Below are 18,790 nucleotides of genomic sequence, written 5' to 3'. Positions count from 1 at the left end.
ATAAAATCCATCTACCAGGCCTGCTGTCAAGGGAAGGCCGCCAGCATTCTTAAATATCCATCCCATTCTAGCAATGTTTTTCTACAACCTCTACCATCGGGGAGAATGTACAGAAGCCTGAACACTAGCCAGTTTTGTAACAGTTCCTACCCTACTATTGTTATAACACTGAATGGACTCTCAAACTCTCAGCATTCGCCTGAACCTGTGTTTTTGTTTTTGCTGCTGTTTATCTATTATTTACTATCTATGCTACTTAACTATGTGATCTGCCTTTTTGATCGCAAGACAACACTTTTCACTGTGCCTCAGTACATGTGACAATAAATAAATTCAAGTGGTGGATGTATGTCCAGTTAAAAGGCATTTGGATCAGCACATGAGTAGGAATGGTTCAGAGGGAAATGGGCCAAACACTGGCAAGCGCAACTAGTTTAGTTTGAGAATATAGTCAGCATGGACTAGTTGGACTGATGGGTCTGTTTCTGCACTGTCTGATTGTCTAACTGTTCTATACTGGTCTGAAACCCATTTTCTTGCCTCCCCCCATAACCATCCACTTCCTTGTTGTCGAAAATTCAAATGAACTCAGCCTTGAATATATTCAGTGACCCCCCCTCCCCCCCACTAACTGCAGGGAGACATTTCCACCTCTGAACTCAATTCTTCTTGCTAATGTATCACTTGCCTTGCTCATTGCTTGCTGATATAGAAGGACGCTGAGGCCTGTTTGTACATCAACTCATCATTCCTGATGAAGGGCTCCTGCCTGAAATGTCGAATCTCCTGCTCCTCAGATGCTGCCTGAACCTGCTGTGCTTTTCCAGCTCTACACTTTTCGACTCTGATCTCCAGCATGTGCAGTCCTCACTTTCTTCACATCCCAATATCACCATTTAAGGAATGCGTCTCCTTTCTGCCTTTTTTTTAAACAGCACATTGTGCTACTACATTTGCCATGTGTTTGCTAATTGAGACACAATCTTGGACCAACTTTTCCAGAGTCTCTCCCCTCGCCGGGATTCACTCCCTTTCCTTTCAAATTGCTGCAAAACCTAAATTGAACCCCAGAATGAAAATAAAATTAAAAAGGAGGTGAGAAAAGAAGGTGCCGTACTCAAAGACGTTGGACAGAGGAAAGAAGTTGCAGTCTGAGGTGAAGCTCAATCTTTATTCAGAGAAGAACAACATCAGAAGCTCATCGTCGAACTCGCGTATTCAGACAATAGCAAGGCTCTGATTGACAGAAGAACCAGGCTCCTTCCGGTCATCCAGAGCTCCCCATTGGTCCATCAAAAGAAGGTCGCAGTCCGTAATTGCGGACAGCTATGAGCATGCGCAATTTTTGTTGACACCCGCTAAACACTTACTGACACCGAGGAGTATGCGCAGTGTGGTCTGTGGAGATGCCGGTGTTGCTGACAAGATTTTGTACCCGAATGTCTATAGGAGGCTGAAGCCACATTTTTTTTTAAAACCTGTAGCTCGACATTTTATTGCGTTTGCATTTTGTCTGACTACTCAACTTTTGTATGTCTTTTCCCCAGGGGATAGGGGAGTCCCAAGTTAGATTTCGGTTGAGAGGGGAAAGATTTAAAAGGGATTTCAGGATCAGAAAAAAAAAGCATGAACGTTAATTCGCCTCAACAAATGCCCCTTCTTATGCCCTGAACAAAATAGATTGTTCACAGCCTATTAATCATGAGTAGCAATGATGTTGTGAAACTTGGAAGGGTTCAAAAACGACTTATAAATATATTTCAAGGGTTGGAGGGGTTCAGCTGCAGGGAGAGGCTGAATAGGCTGGGGCTGTTTTCCATGTAGCATTGGATGCTGAGGGTTTATAAAACCTTACTAGAGATTTATAAAATCATGAGAGGCATTGATAGGTTAAATACACAAGGTCTTTTTGCTGGGGTGGGGGAGTCCAGAACTAGAGGGCATTCATTTTGGGTGAGAGGGGAAAGATATAAAAAGGACCTCAGGGGCAAATTTTTCATGTAAAGGGTGGTGCATGTATTGAATTAGCTGCCAGAAGAAGTGGTGAAGGCTGGTACAATTACAAAATTTAAAAGGCATTTGGATGGGTATATGGGCCAAGATTAATTTAGGATACCTGGTCAGCATGGACCGATGGGTTTGTTTCCATACTTTACAACTCTATGGTTCTATTTCTGCATGGTCAGAATCAATTTCACATAGGCCATCCACAACTTACAGCCTATCCTCAACTGTGCAAGTTTCAGAAAGATGTCTACAGCTTTTCTATAAAGTTGAACATCTTTCATAATGTTTCTGAATATATCATTTTAGCTATTCTCAATTTTAAAAACTAGACTCTGCAAAGGTGCTCAGATGCTCTCTGTCCCTCAAATGTATTTTCACTTTTTTCCTTAATTTGACACATTCATTTGAATACATTTTGCACCCGAGAAATGGATTGCTTCTTTCCTCACATACACAATTAAAAGGGTAGTTTCTCATGGAACTGAGCAGCATTTAAGGGATTAGCACATTAATATAAAAAGTACATATATGTTGCTTGATATGTTGCTTCAAATCTAATATTATTTGCTGTTGTAAAAGTTTCATGGCTAATATGTTTCACCTTCTAATAACATTATATACTTCGTCATCTTTTTTATTAATAGGGTAGAAGGAATCTGATTGAAGATTTGTAGCTCGGGTATCCGTTGTTGTGGTTCTGCTCGCCGAGCTGGAAGTTTTTGCTGCCAACGTTTCATTCCCTGGCTAGGGAACATCATCAGTGCTGTTGGAGCCTCGTGTGAAGCGCTGCTTTGATGTTTAATACCGGAAGAAACATCAAAGCAGCGCTTCACACGAGGCTCCAACAGCACTGATGATGTTCCCTAGCCAGGGAATGAAACATTTGCAGCAAAAACTTCCAGCTCGGTGAGCAGAACCACAACAAGGGTAGAAGGAAGTCATTCAGCAATTTAAATGGCTTTCTTTTCTCAAGCGGCCTTGATATTTCATTTTCATGTCCTTGATTCAGCTCCATTTGCAGCATCTTTGACAGCATCTGGTTCCAGGTCATTGTGTACAGAGGAAAGCTTCACTTAGGTGATTCTTAAGGCTGGCCGGCTGCATGACAGTTTTCAGGTTTTGGTGCCCTGGATAACATGTGATCAGCAGGCACCTGGCAGTTTGCAGGAATTTGGTGCCTATGCTATGGTTACTTAACAGTACTTATTTTGTTAATTTTTCTGCAGGATATCAAGAGGAAGACATGCAGAAAGAAATCTGAAACCAAGTGTAATATCAACTTTTGACAAAGCCACTTGACTTATTGGAACTTGAACATCAGCAGCCATTTAAATCAAGAAGAAATGTTTGTTTCTGTGTGCTCCAGAGATTTTGGACACTGGTGTGGCAGAAAGAACATTGTGAAATAGATACCCAAGTCAGGGAGATTCAAGGCACTGACTGAAAAGCACTTTACTGAAGTACTCAGCTTGGGGGATCAAAATCACACCACTAGAGACTGTGTACCTGTTCTGTTTGAATTGCAGCTGGCCAGCAAACCCAGAGCAACACCAGGAGAACCAAAGCTCAAAAAATGAAAAAAAACTATGGAAATGTGGGGACGCTAGGAAAAGATTCCCTTCGCTTTCGGCACTTAAAACCCACAGACGCTTTCACAACAGGAAGAGACTGTTCATCTGCTCTGTGTGCAGGTAGAGATTCATCGATTCTTCCACCCAACTGACACACCAGGGGGTTCATACCAGAGAGAGGCTGTTCACTTGCCCCGAGTGCTGGAAAGGCTTCAGTCTGATGTGCAACCTGTGAACACTCCAGCGGATCCACTCGGGGCGGGGGTGCATTCACAGCCCTGCGTGTGGGAGGTGGTTTGCTCAGTTAGCTGATCTGCTGATCCACCAGCAGGTCCAAACTAAGGACAGGCTATTCACCTGCTTTCAGTGTGGGAAAGGGTTCATTGACTCCTCCTACCTGCGCAAGCACCAGTGAGTTCATGTGCCATCACGGAGGGATTGAAGTAGCGACAGTCTCATGCTATTATTGGCTGGACGATTTAAACCAGGTTCAAATCCCCGCCGTGGCAGATGGTGGAATTTTCATCCGGTCAGAGGTCTGAAGCTTAGAATCTAACTATGAAATCATTTTCAGGGGGAAGACCATCCGATTCACTAATGTCTTTTATCGGGAAGATTAATGTCATCCTTTGCCTGGTCTGCCCCACATATTTGGGCTTCAGATTGATATGACAGGTTGGCGCAACACCGAGCGCCGAAGGGCCTGTACTGCGCTGTAATGGACAATAGGTGCAGGAGTAGGCCATTCTGCTCTTCGAGCCAGCACCACCATTCATTATGATCATGGCTGTTCCTGCCTTATCCCCATAACCCTTGATTCCACTATCCTTAAGAGCGCTATCCAACTCTTTCTCGCAAGTATCCAGAGACTTGGCCTCCACAGCCTTCTGGGGCAGAGCATTCCATACACCCACCACTCTCTGGATGAAGAGGTTTCTCCTCAACTCTGTTCTAAGTGGCCTATTTTTAAACTGTGTCCTCTGGTTCAGACTCACCCATCAGCAGAAACATCCGCCCACTCACCGAGCCTGTCCAGGTCACCCTGTATTCTCCTAACATCCTCCTCATATTTCACGCTGCCACCCAGCTTTGTGTCATCAGCAAATTTGCTAATATTACTTTTAATACCTTCATCTATACCATTAACGTACATTGTAAAAAACTGCGGTCCCAGCACCGATCCCTGCTGCACACCACTTGTCACCACTTGCCATTTGGAAAGGGAGCTGTTTATCACTACTCTTTGTTTCCTGTCAGCCAAACAATTTTCAATCCATGTCAATATTTTGCCCTTAATACCATGTGCCCTAATTTTGCTCACTAACCTCCGATGTGGGACTTTACCTGAAAGTCCAGGTATACTACATCCACTGGGATCTTCCTTGTCCATCTTCAGAGTTACATCCTCAAAACATTCCAGAAGATTAGTCAAGCATGATTTCCCCTTCATAAATGCATGCTGACTCTGACCTATCCTGTTACTACTATCCAGATGTGTCGTAATTTTGTCCTTTATAATGGACTCCAGCATTTGTCCCACCACTGAGTTCAGACTAACTGGTCTATAATTCTGTTTTCTCTCTTCCTCCTTTCTTAAAAAGTGGGACAACATTAGCCACCCTCCAATCCACAGGAACGGATCCTGAATCTATAGAACATTGGAAAATGATCACCAATGCATCCACAATTTCTAGAGCCACCTCCTTCAGTACCCTGGGATGCAGACCATCAGGTCATGGGGACTTATCAGCCTTCAGACCTAACAGTCTCTCCAACACCATTTCCTGCCTAATATAAATTCCCTTCAGTTCAGGTCCTTCAGCCACTATTACATCTGGGAGATTGATCGTGAATTCCCCAGTGAAGGCAGATCTAAAGTATCAACTCAACTCTTCTGCCATTTCTTGGTTCCCCGTAATAAATTCACCTGTTTCTGTCTTCAAGGTCCCAATTTTAGTCTTAACCTTTTTTTTCTTTTCACATACCTAAAAAAAAGCTTTTACTATCCTCCTTTATATTTTTGGCCAGTTTACCTTCGTACCTTATTTTTTCTTGGTGTATTTCCTTCTTGTTCTTTAAAAGCTTCCCAATCCACCGATTTCTCACTCATCTTTGCTATGTGATGCTTTTTCCCTTTTGTCTTTATATGGTCCTTAACTTCCCTCGTCAGCCACAGCCACCCCTGCCTCCCAGTAGATTAGATTAGATTACATACAGATTACTTACAGTAGATTAGATTACTTACAGTGTGGAAACAGGCCCTTCGGCCCAACAAGTCCACACCGACCCGCCGAAGCGCAACCCACCCATACCCCTACATTTACCCCTTCACCTAACACTACGGGCAATTTAGCATGGCCAATTCACCTGACCCCCAGGTCTTTGGACCGTGGGAGGAAACCGGAGCACCCGGAGGAAACCCACGCAGACACGGGGAGAACGTGCAAACTCCGCACAGACAGTCGCCTGAGGCGGGAGTTGAACCCGGGTCTCTGGCGCTGTGAGGCAGCAGTGCTAACTGCAAACTGTGCCACCGTGACGTCCCCTTAGGGTCTTTCTTCCTTTTTGGAATGACCTGATCCTGCATCTTCTGCACTATACCCAGAAATACCTGCCATTGTTGCTATCCCTGCTAGGGTATCACACCATTGAATCTTGGCCAAAGTAAATGAGCCATTAGGAGGTAGTGACCACAACAAAATAAGCTTTAAGCTGCAGTTTGAAAGGGAGAGGGTAGAATCGGAAGTGACAATATTTCAGTTGAATAAGGGAACACACCCACTTTAATAACCTTCCCAACAGCCTCTGCGCTCCGACGTCACTTCCGCCCAGCTCCGGCTGGCGCTCTGCTGCCGGAAGCCCGCTGGCTTCGAGGTAAGAACTGAAATAGAACGTTCACCCACCTTCCCAACAGCCTCTGCGCTCCCGCCTCACTCCCGCCGCGCTCTGCTGCTGTCATGTTCTATGACTCCAAACCCGCAGCAGTGAGTTCGACTCTTGACAGTCCCCGCTCCTTCCGGGCAATAAATGCTGGTCTAACCAGTGACGCCCTAGTCCCACAGAGACATGGGGTTGCACAGCACTGAAACAGATCCTTCGGTCCAACTCATCCGTACTGACCAGATATCCTAACCCAATCAAGTCCCATTAGCTGGGATTTGGCCGCGTAAAATCTCCAAAAGGCTTTACTACGCATGCTCCTCGGTGTCAGCAAGCACTGCGCAAGTTCATTAGTGTTAGCCAAGTAGTGCGCATGCGTAGCGCTAGCCGCGGCTGCGCCGCGCGACTTCCTCTTGATGGACCAATGGAGAATCCCGGAGGACCGGAAGGAGTCTGGTCCTCCTGCCAATTAGAGCCCCGCTATTGTCTAAATGCGGAAGTTGGACCATGAGGTTCTGAACTTGTTACTGTTGCACCTCTCTCTCTGAATGGAGATGAGCTTTACCTCAGACTGCAAATTCCTTCCTCTATCCAACATCTGTGAGTACAGCACTCTCTTTTCTCACCCCTTTTTCATTCTGGGCTTTAGTTGTTTATTTACAGCAATTGCATGGAAAGGTAGTGTATTCAGGGAGGGGACAGACTCTGGAAAATTTGGTACAGGTCAGTGCCTCAATCGGCAAACACGTGCCAAATGCAGCACCACAATGAGGAATTCTACTCTTTGCTGTGGAAAAAAAAAAGCAGAAAGGCACACTATTTAAAGTGTTATATTGGCATATGGAGAAAGTGAGAACTGCAAATACTGGAGATTAGAGCAGAAAAATGTGACGCTGCATTGCACAGTTGGTCAGGCAGCATCCGAGGAGCGGGAGAAGTGACATTTCAGGCAGAAGCAAGCCCTTCTTCATTCCAGGATATAAATGCTATAGGAAGGATAGAAAGTGAGGGAAGAGAGGAAGGGGAGTTGCATTTTTGATAAGGTATAGTATTCCTGCTGTACTCTGGAAAGATATTCCTAGGAGTACATTCAGGAAGGTGATTTGGGTGGAACTGAGGGGGTAAGAAAGGGATGATCACCTTATTGGGATTGTATTATAGACCATGTAATAGTCAGCAGGAACAGACGAAGAAATTTGTAAAGAGATTTCAGTTATCTGCAAGAATAATAGGGTGGCTATGGTAGGGGATTTTAACTCTAAACATAGACTGGGAGTGCCATTGTGTAAAGGGTTTAGATGGAGAGGGTATTGTTACAAAGGGACTTAAGGGGCAACTTTTTCATGCAGAAGGTGGTGCATGCACGGAAAGAGATGGCAAAGGAAGTGGTGGATGCTGGTCCAATTATGACATTTAAAAGACATCTGGATGGATCTGTGAATAGGAAGGGTGATAGGGATGTGGGCCCAATGCTGACCAAATGAGATTAGATTAGGTTAGATATCTGGTCGGTATGGACAAGTTGGACCGAAGGGGCTGTTTCTGTGCTGTATACGCTGACTCTGGCTTGCCACTAACATTTGCCATGTGTGTATATTCAGTTTCTCTCTGGTTGTCGGTGTCAATACCTTGAGGTCTAATTTCAACTACCCCCCCACCCCGTCCCTGGTCCAACTCCCTATCCCAGATTGACAGTTATGACTTTTGTAAACTCTTTTTTTAGAGTATTTGAAGATCTGAAGGCGGAAGTTTCAAAATAAGCAGATGAAGGGCTTATGCCTGAAACGTTGACTCTCCTGCTCCTTGGATGCTGCGTGACCCGCTGAGCTTTTCCAGTGCTGCACTCTCGAATCTGACTCTCCAGCGTCTACATCCTCACTTTCACATCAATGTCTGACAGTCACTCAGTGCGTTGGGATCGCAACAATTTTCGACTGTGATTCTGTGAGAAGGAGCAAAGCTTTTTTGTTCTTGTTTCAGTACATTTTCGGCATTTGTGGGACTGGATGAGAGACCCTACTGTTGCAGCGCATTGAGTGTGGAGTCTGAAACAGTTATACGGCCTGGGAAGAGGAATTGCGGTGGTGAGGGGGGCTGTACACACGTTTGTGTGTGGCTGAAGCTTTGCCCATGGAGAAACCTGAGGAATCCCGCCCCGTGGAGAAACCATGGAAGTGTGGCGACTGCGGAAAAGGCTTCCGTGTCCCATCTGCCCTGGAGACTCATCGACGCAGTCACACTGGGGAGAGGCCTTTCAGCTGCCCAGAATGCGGGAACGGCTTCACCCGCTTCTGCAACCTGCTGGTCCATTGGCGGGTCCACACCGGGGAGAGGCCATTCAGCTGCCCTGAGTGTGGGAAGAGGTTCACTAGCTCCTCCCACCTACTGGCCCATCAGCGGATCCACACTGGTGAGAGGCCCTTTCCCTGCCCCGATTGCGGGAAGGCCTTCAGCGAATCCTCCACCCTCATAAAGCACCGGCGGGTCCACACAGGGGAAAGGCCCTTCAGCTGCCCTGAGTGTGAGAAGGCCTTCAGCTATTCCTCTGACCTACTGGCCCACCGGCGGATTCACACAGGTGAGAAGCCCTTCAGCTGCCCCGAGTGTGGGAAAGGCTTTACCCAGTCCTCTGCCCTGCTGGGACACCGGCGTGTCCACACTGGGGAGAGGCCGTTCGCCTGTCTTGAGTGCGGGCGGAGGTTCACGGTGTCCTGCAACTTGCGGAAGCACCAGCGGGGGCACCAGCGTTCTCAACAATCTGATTCTGCTGGTGATGCTGCTGTGGGCCACCCCCAGGACTGAACCTCCTGCCCGCTCTGACAGTGGGCGCCGTGGTAGAGTTGGTGGGCTTTTTCTTTGTGCTGGACTGCCCCCCCCCCTTTTTTTGGACTTTGGAATCCAAATTCAGCAAGCAGGAGGCTGGGAGAACACAGCAAGCCAGGCAGCACCAGGAAATGGAGTAATGAGTATTTTGAGTATTAACCCTTCTTCATCTACCAAAACATTGACTTCTCCATCAGAAATAATTTACCAGGATGTTGCTGGGGGTTGGAGGATTTGAGCTGCAGGAAGAGGCTGATTAGCCTGGGGCTGTTTTCCCGGGAGCATTGGAGGTGGAGGGGTGACCTTTATAAAGGTTTATCAAATCATGAGGGTCATGGTTAGGATAAATAGAAAATGTCTTTTCCCTGGAGGTGGGGGAGTCCAGAGCTAGAGGGCAGAGGTTTATGGTGAGAGAGGAAAGAATTAAAAGGGGCCTAAGCAGCAACAGTTTCACACACAGGGTGGTGCATGAGCTGCCAGAGGAAGTGGTGAAGGTTGGTAAAATTACAATATTTAAAAGGCGTCTGGGTGGGGACATGAATGGGAAGAGTTTAGAGGATATGGGCTGAGTGCTGGAAAATTAGTATAGATTAATTTAGGATATCTGGTCAGCATGGATGAGTTGGACCGTTGAGTCCAAGTAACCTTGAAAAGTTCAATCTTGTTGAGCTCACGTCCTGAAAGATTTCAAATGCTTCCCTCCAAGTGATACTGTTTAAATATACTGAGTTAAACAAAGTATCCCATTAGGTTCGACACAAACCCAGAGTTGAAGATGTCAGAAGTCACATGCCACCAGGTTACAGTCCAAAGTTTAGTTGAAATCCCAAGCTTTAGGAGCATTGTTCCTTCATCACTTCACCTGAGGAAGGAGCAGCACTCTGAAAGCTCGTGAGTTCAAATAGACCTGTTGGACTCTCACCTGGTTTCGTGTGACTTCTGACCTTGATCCAGCCCGATCCAACACCAACACCTCTGCGTCAGAATTATAGAGTCATAGAGGTGTACAGCATGGAAACAGACCCTTCGGTCCAACCCGTCCATGCCGACCAGATATCCCAACCCAATCTAGTCCCACCTGCCAGCACCCGGCCCATATCCCTCCAAACCCTGCCTATTCATTTATCCATCCAAATGCCTCTTAAATGTTGCAATTGTACCAGCCTCCACCACATTTTCTGGCAGCTCATTCCATACACATACCACCCTCTGCATGAATACGTAACCCCTTAGGTCTCTTTTATATCTTTCCCCTCTCACCCTAAACCTATACCCTCTGGTTCTGGATTCCCTGATCCCAGGGAAAAGACTTTGTCTATTTACCCAATCCATGCCCCTCATAATGTTGTAAACCTCTTAAGGTCTCCCCTCAGCCTCTGACGCTCCAGGGAAAACAGCCCCAGCCTGTTCAGCCTCTCCCTGTAGCGCAAATCCTCTAACCCTGGCAACATCCTTGTAAATCTTTTCTGAACCCTTTCAAGTTTCACAACATCTTTCTGATAGGAAGGAGACCAGAATTGCATGCAATATTCCAACAGTGGCCTAACTCAATGTCCTGTACAGCTGCAACATGACCTTCCAACTCCTGTACTCAATACTCTGACCAATAAAGGAAAGCATACGGATATTTTTCAGCATGATTTAGTGAGATGCTCACCTGGAAACTCAAAACTGTCGGAGCGACAAAGAGGTCATAGAGTCCTACAACACAGAGACAGGCTCTTTGACCCAAACCGATCCATGCTGACCAAAATATCCATCAACACTAACCCCATTTCCCTGCACTTGGCCCGTATCCTACTAAACCTTTCCTCTCCATGTATTTGTCCAAATGCCTTTTAAATGTTGTTAATGTACCTGCCTCAACCACTTTTCGCTGGCAGCTCATTCCATACAAATACGACACTCGGTGTTTTAAAAAAAAGTTACCCCTCATGTTCTTTCCCCTCTAACCTTAAACTGATGTCCTCTAGTCCTCAATTCCCCAACTCCAGGAAAAGACGGAGTGCACACACACTATCCATGCCTCTCGTGATCTTGGATACTTCTATAAGGTCCCCCCTCAGTCTCCTATGCTCTAAAGAAAAGTCCTAACTTGTCAAACCTCTCCCTATAACTCCAGACCCTTGAGTCCTGGCAATATGCTTGTAAATTTCTTCTGAACTCTTTCCAGTTTAATACCATCCCTGTTATAGCAAGGTGACCAAAACTGAACGCAATACTCCAAGTGTGGCCTCACCAACGTCCTTGAAACTGCAACGTAACTTCCTGATTGTTATCATCAATGCCTTGACTGATGAAGGCCAATGTGTCAAAAGCTGCCTTCACTGTCCTGTCTATCTATGTTGTCAGAAATATAGGACTTACTCCAAACTGGATGCACAATCCAGCTAATGGAACAGGATACTGCTACCTTTCTCGAGATTAGTCTCCCAGAGAGAGTTTGCTGGCTGACTGATGTACTGAACCTCACAGTCCCCACTGCTCTTAGTTAGCTGGAAGGGGTCCAGCCTAAGGTGGAAGCCTTTATCATCTCTTTGGGATTGATCCCCATTCATTTGATGCTATTGAGTCATACAGCCCGGAAACAGACCCTTCGGTCCAACCAGTCCATGATGCCCCACTAAACTAGTCCCATCTGCCTACTCCAGGTCTGGATCCAGTAGTAATAGTCATAGAGATGCACAGTACAGAAACAGACCCTTCAATCCAACTTGTCCATGCTGACCAGATAGCCCAACCTCATCTCATCCCATTTGCCAGCACTTGGCTCATATCCCTCTAAACTCTTTCTATACTTACACACATGAAGATGCCTTTTACATGACTTTGTACCAGCCTCCACTGCTTTTGCTGGGAGCTCATTCCATACACACACCACCCTCTGCATGAAAAGATTGCTCCTCAGGTCCCTTTTAAGACTTTCTCCTCTCACTTAAAACCTGTTCCCTCTTGTTCTGGACTCTTCTTTTTTTTTCCCCCACTTAAAGTCGTTGACTGTTTACCCTATCCATACCCCTCATGGTTTTATAGACTTCTATAAGGCAACTGACACCCCAGGGTAAACAACCCCAGCCTATTCAGTCTCTCCTTTTCCCTCCAAACCTTTCCTATTCATGTACTTATCCAAATGTCTTTTTAATGTTGTAATCTCACTGTAAAAATGTGTCCCCTAGACTTGAAATCTCCCATCCTCGGGAAGAGACAACTACCATTAACCCTATCTACACCCCTCATGGTTTTATAAACATCGCCTTTCAAGCTCCTCTGCTCTAGCGGAAAGACATCCCAGCCTATCCAGCCTTCATTCCAATTTGATAATAGTGGCACAGTGAAGATTTTGGCTCTTTCTTTGTCAAGGATCTCTCAATTCTAAGCCAACACCATGCTTCTTAAGTTTACCTGATCTTAAAATGAAAGGCACCCTATTCAGATAAAATGTCTGTTTTCTGTGCAAAGTCAGTCCTGGTTGGTAAATTGCCAGTGGTGTCTTATATTCCCATAGGCTACTTGTGACTGGGTCGTATGCTCTGTTTTGAGATGTATGAGTAAAACTTCATAATAAAAGATGGATGGAACATTTATTCATGACGCATTATTGAACACACTCTCCATTTACAGATGTGATTGAGATGCTTCTCCGAAATAAATATTTGACTTATAATGGAGTTTGTCAGGATTTTGAGAGTCACTGTGGCTCTGTCACAGCACAGGGGAGGGCTCTTTCAGACAATACTTCAAGCAGAAAATTCTCCCCCATCAGCTGAGCAAACTCAACGTGTTTGCAACAAATTGTGAAACTTGAAAGGGTTTAAAAAACATTTACAATGATGTTGCCAGTGTTGCAGGGTTAGAGGGAGACGCTGAATACGCTGGAACTATTTTCCCCAGAACATTGGTGGCTGAGGGCTAACCTCTTGGTTTATAAAATCCAGAGGGGCATCGATAGCGTAAATAGGCAAGGTAGTTTCCTCAAGGTGGGAGAGTTTTGAACTAGAAGGCGCAGTTTTAGGGTGAGGGGGGGGAAAGTGTAAAAGGGATCTTAAAGTGGTAAGTTTCTCATAGAGGGTAGTGTGTGCACAGGATGTGTCCAGAGGAAGTGTTGGAAGCTGGTACAATTATAACGATTAGATTAGATTACTGACAGCGTGGAAACAAGCCCTTCGGCCCAACAAGCGCACGCCGAAGTGCAACCCATTCTTCATTTACCCCTGCACCTAACACTATGGGCAATTTATCCTGGCCAATTCACCTGACCTGCACAGCTTTGGATTGTGCGAGCAAACCGGAGCACCCGGAGGTAACCCACGCAGACACGGGGAGAATGTGCAAACTCCACACAGAACCCGGATCTCTGGTGCTCTGAGGCAACAGTGCTAACCACTGTGCCGCCTTTGATGCTGTGCATCTCTCCGCGCACAAAGAAACTATCAGTAACATTGCCTCAACCCAACTCTGAGACTCAATGTGGTAATTTTTGGACCGCCAAGGGACAGACCCTCAGAGGAAAGGGGCGGAGACACCTCTCCACCAATCACAAAACCTGCCGTCGGTGCGGACGAATTGGAGAGAGGCATTCACGGGGCGTGTCTGCGAACGCCAGCCGCTATTGGTCAGGCGGAGTAAGGTGCGCTCTGATTGGAGGGGGCGCGGATGACGCGCGTCACTGAAGGAGGAGACGGAATGAAGAAGAAAAACAAAGATGGCGGCGCGAGGCTGCGGTTTCTGACGGAGGGCGGGGGGCAGACAGGCATCGTTTACCTCAGAAAATACCTTTAAAATACATTTCACATTAAAGCCGGAACTTTTCAAACAAAACTTGTGAGGAAAAGGAGAGAGTCCCCGGTGGTGTTTATTGTTTATTTGTGTATAATTCCCGGGGCCCGGGAAGGGGGAGGTGACGGTTACCGGGTGAACGGGAAAACAAATTAAAACTGTCGGCGGTGGAGGAGAGAGAGCCGGCGCCCGCGGCTTCTTCGGCGGCGGCCGGAGCCCAGGAGCTCAACAACCCCCCGGAGCTGGAGGAAGGTCCGAGCTCCAAGAAGCGGGGGGTCCGGCTGGAGGCTGGATTTACTCAAGGCTTGTATCTATTAACTTATTTAAATGCTCCTGATGTATGGGGGTGTGCATCAGGACATTATTCAAAAGGGCCACAACACACTGCAGCACACCTGAACTACAAAAAGAGGAAGAAGAACACCTATACAAGGTATTCAACAAAAACGGATACCCGCGCAATTTCATCAACAGATGCCGCAGGGAAAGACAATGAAATGAGGACATGCCACAACTCAAAGGACTGGCCACACTCCCATACATCAGGAGCATTTCTGAACTGACAGGCAGACTGCTGCGACCACTAGGACTCATAACAGCACACAAACCAACAGCCACCCTCAGACAACAACTCACCAGGACAAAGGACCCGATACCCAGCAGGAGCAAAACCAATGTAGTGTACAAAATCCCATGCAAGGACTGCATAAAACACTATATAGGACAAACAGGAAGACAGCTAACAACCTGCATCCACGAACATCAACTAGCCACGAAACGACACGACCAACTGTCCCTAGTAGCCATACACTCAGATGACAAACAACATGAATTCGATTGGGACAACACCACTATTATAGGGCAGGCCAAACAGAGAACAGTCAGGGAATTCCTAGAAGCATGGCACTCATCCACGAATTCTATCAACAGACACATTGACCTAGACCCTATATACCGGCCACTGCGACGGACAGCAACTGACAACCGGAAGCGGCAGATTCAAACCAGTATAAATGCTGGAGGAATCAGCTCAGAAGCGCTTCACAAGAGGCTCCCAAGCACTGAAGATGTCACCTAGAAAGGGGACGAAACGTTTGCAAGAAAAACTCCCAGCTCGGCGAACAGAACCACAACAACGAGCACCCGAGCTACAAATCTTCTCACAAACTTTGAATAAATCAGTAACTTGTGGTTTTTAACAAAAAGAGCAGTTCATTATTATCAATGGTACTGTCTCATTTGGAGGTGATGAGTTGAGCCTGACCAACAAACCGTTTCATGCAGTCACCCAATTTAATTAAAATTTTCTTTAACTTAATTAAAGAAAATAACTCTGGCAGGTGAAGATTTATACAATTTGTTTATAAGATTTATTTATATGTCCACTGCTCTCAATGTGGTCTCCGCCACATTGGGGAGACTGGACACCAACTTGTAGAACAGTTCAGGAACAGCTCTGGGACACCAAAACTAAACAACCCCACTGCCCTGTGTCTGAACACTTTAACTCCCACTCTGTCAAGGACATGCAAGTCCTGGGCCACCTCCCCCTCCAACTCTAGCTACCTGACGCTTGTAGGAAGAACAGTTCATCTTCCACCTTGGGACCCACCATCTTCATGGGATCAATGTAGATTTCACCAGTTTCCTGATTTCTCCCCACTCCCACTCCCACAGCACACCACACCACACACCTTGTCCAGATCCAACCTTCCAACTCTGCATCGGCATTTTGAGCTGTCTACCTGTCCATCTTGCTTCCCACCTATTCGCTCCACCCTCCTGTCTTACCTATCATGATCAAGGCCCACCTCCATCTATCTATTTCATTCACAGCTGCACCCTCCCTCCCTCCATCCCCTTCCCAATTATCTCTCAGCACCCTTGGAACATCCTTCATTCCTGATGAAGAACTTATGCTCTAACCAAGACTGTGATGAAGCAACGTCCTCAACAAATAAGAAAGAGCTCCCAATTCAGACTTATTCCCCGTTCTTTTAGAAATAAGAAATGTGTTTTTCTTCCACTAGAAAGTGATCTCCCACTTTGCGGTGTCTGAAGTGTTATGCCATACCACTTCTTTGCCCACCTTTTAAGAATCCTTTCAACCTGTTTTTCTGACAATGGTGGAGGTGACCAATAGCAGTCGTTCACTCCTCCTCAATGTCCCATATCTCCTCTTATGAACCACTTTGACATGTTGTCTGAGTGTACTTGGTTTTCAAAATGAAGTTTGGCCATTGAAGTGAACAGGATTAATCTTTATCGATTGCTAGCAGTGTTTGCACTAACTGTAATTATCCACCAATTTGCTGTCTTTTGGCAGGGAAGTGGAGTTGATGTTTACCAGAGCAAAGCTGGAAACAATGATCTGTAATTATATTGCACTCAGGTGTAGAAAATCTTCCCAAGGATCATCACATCATTATAGTTGACTGAAGCCATAACAGGAGGCAGTGTGTGGCAATTTGAGACTAAAAACTTAGCTGGAAAGAATGTAGATTGATGAGAGAAGTCAAAAGACAGAATCTCTGGCCACAATCTATCAGTCTGGCTTGATTAAGTGGTGGCTCTTCAAAAGCATCTTCCAAGCCATCACCTCAACCACCAAGCGAAGGTAAGTGTGAACACAGCATTCCTTTGCTGCTTTGTTATTGATCAAAATCCTGGAATTTGCTACTGAACATTATTGTAGACCGCATTATATTTGTGAAGCAATTTGAGGCAGCTCAGCACCACATTTTCAAGGACAGTTAGGGAAGAGTTGTTGGCAAAGCCACTGATATTCACGTCTCATGAAATAATAAGCAAAGAGGCATGGATAGAGGATTGGCTAACGAATGATACAATTGGGATAAGTGGCATGTTTAGGACAGCAAACTGTAACCAATAGTGTGCCACTGGGATCAGTGCTGGGGCCAAAATTATTTACAAAATATGTATGAATTCCTTGGATAAGTAAAGTGAATGTACTATTGCCAATATTGCAGAAGAGATGGTTGATGGGAAGGCAGGTGGTGAGGATGACATGAAATATCTGCAGAGGGATATAGACAGGTTAAGCAAATGAACAGAGCCTTAGCAGATGGAATAGGGTGTGGGGAAATGAGGTTGTGCACTTTGGCAGGAGGAAAAGTGCTGAATATTAAATGGAGAAGGCTGTTGAATAGAGGGTTTTGGAAGCTCACATCCATGCATCTCTTCATCCAAGTTCAGTGAGTAATAGGGAAGGCAACTGGGAGGTTGGTTTACTATAACCTCCCAACTTTTATACTCTATTTAAGGCCAATGTCAGGCATCAGTCAGGCCACAACTGAACACTGAAAACAGTTTAGGGCCCTTTACCTAAGGAAAGTGGCATTGGAGGCAGTCCAGAGAAGGTTGACCAGGATGATATCAGGGATGGAAAGAATATCATATGAACAGAAGTGAATAGGTTGGGGCTGTGCTTTCTGAGGAGGCTTGACAGGCGTGATGTGGAAAAGTTTACCTTTGTGGGTGAGTCTAGCACCAGAGGGAATAACCTACAAATGAGGGATTGCATGTTGAAGACAGAAAGGAATTTTTCCTGAGAGCAGTAAATCTGCGGAACATGTTACTTCAGAGTGATGTTGAACCTGGGTCGTTAAGTGCATTCAAGGCTGACATTTTTTTTCAAGAAGTGAGGGAATTGAGGATTATGGGACAATGGCAGGGAAGTGGAGTTGATGTTTACCAGAGCAAACGTAATCTGAATAAATGGCAGAGTTGATTCAATGGGCTGAATTGCATATTGAATAGTAAATAATAAAGGGGAAAAGTACACAACTGGCAACTACAGGCAGTGTTGGAAAATTGGAGATTGTACAGAGTTGGTGGCATTTTGGCATTGTTACTGGATTTTAAAATCAATTAATATATCTGGAATATAAAGCTTATTGCTGCTTTGGTGATCTTAGCAATTGATATAAGGACCTATCTTGGAAAATATCATGCTGAAAAAACACAGCAGGCCAGGCAGCATCAGTGGAGCAGGACAATCGACGTTTCGGGCATAAGCCCTTCTTCAGGAATCTTTTAACGGGAGGTGCGTGGTTGTGGGACTATGAGGTTGGAGGCGGTGGATGGGAGATCCCCTGAGCTGTTGAGGTTATGGATGGTCTGCGAGATGATGGTTTGGTGGTGGGAGGTGGGGTCATGGTCAAGGGGACAGTAGGAGAAGGTGTCCATGAGTTGGTGTCGAGCTTCAACGGTGTAAAGATCGGTGCACCAAACTACCACTGCACCTCCTTTGTCTGCCAGTTTGATGGTGAGGTTGGGGTTGGAGTGGAGGGCTGCGTGTTGTGAGGGTGAGAGTTTGGAGTGGGTGAGAGGGGTGGACAGGTTGAGGCGGTCAATTTCGCAATTGGATAAGAGGCCAGCACAGGGTGTCCAGGTGGATGGGGTGTGTTGGAGGCGGGAGAAGGGGTCGTCAGAGGGTGGGTGGGAGTCCTGGTTGAAGAAGTAGATGCGGAGGTGAAGGCGGTGGAAGAAATGCTCGATGTCTAGCCGCTTGTCGAACTCATTGATCTGGGAGCATAGAGGGATGAAGGTGAGGCCTTTGCTGAGGACTGATCATTCATCCTTTGAGAGCGGGAAGGTCTGGCAGGGCTGGGAGCTAGGACCTGGTGTGGGTCTGGAGCTGGGAGTGGGGCGGAGCTAGTTGTGGGGGCGGCGTGGCATACGGTGTGGTCCTTGAGCAGGTGAGTGACATC

General features: G+C 46.1%; 1 protein-coding gene across 1 annotated transcript in view; it reads left to right on the top strand.

The window, feature by feature from the left end:
• LOC132807084 (zinc finger protein 345-like) overlaps positions 1-12,865 on the top strand; it is a 60,604-nt gene extending 47,739 nt beyond the window's left edge. Inside the window, exons 4-5 of the mRNA XM_060821386.1 lie at positions 6,381-6,452; positions 8,548-12,865. Of these exons, the coding sequence (XP_060677369.1) occupies positions 6,381-6,452; positions 8,548-9,260 (785 nt within the window). The 3' untranslated portion in view covers positions 9,261-12,865. The remainder of the gene's footprint in view (positions 1-6,380; positions 6,453-8,547) is intronic.
• The last annotated feature ends 5,925 nt before the right edge of the window (positions 12,866-18,790 follow it).

Source organism: Hemiscyllium ocellatum, assembly GCF_020745735.1.
Source record: "Hemiscyllium ocellatum isolate sHemOce1 chromosome 27 unlocalized genomic scaffold, sHemOce1.pat.X.cur. SUPER_27_unloc_1, whole genome shotgun sequence".
In the NCBI taxonomy this organism is placed as follows: domain Eukaryota; kingdom Metazoa; phylum Chordata; class Chondrichthyes; order Orectolobiformes; family Hemiscylliidae; genus Hemiscyllium; species Hemiscyllium ocellatum.
This window is presented reverse-complemented; position numbering and strand designations above follow the sequence as displayed.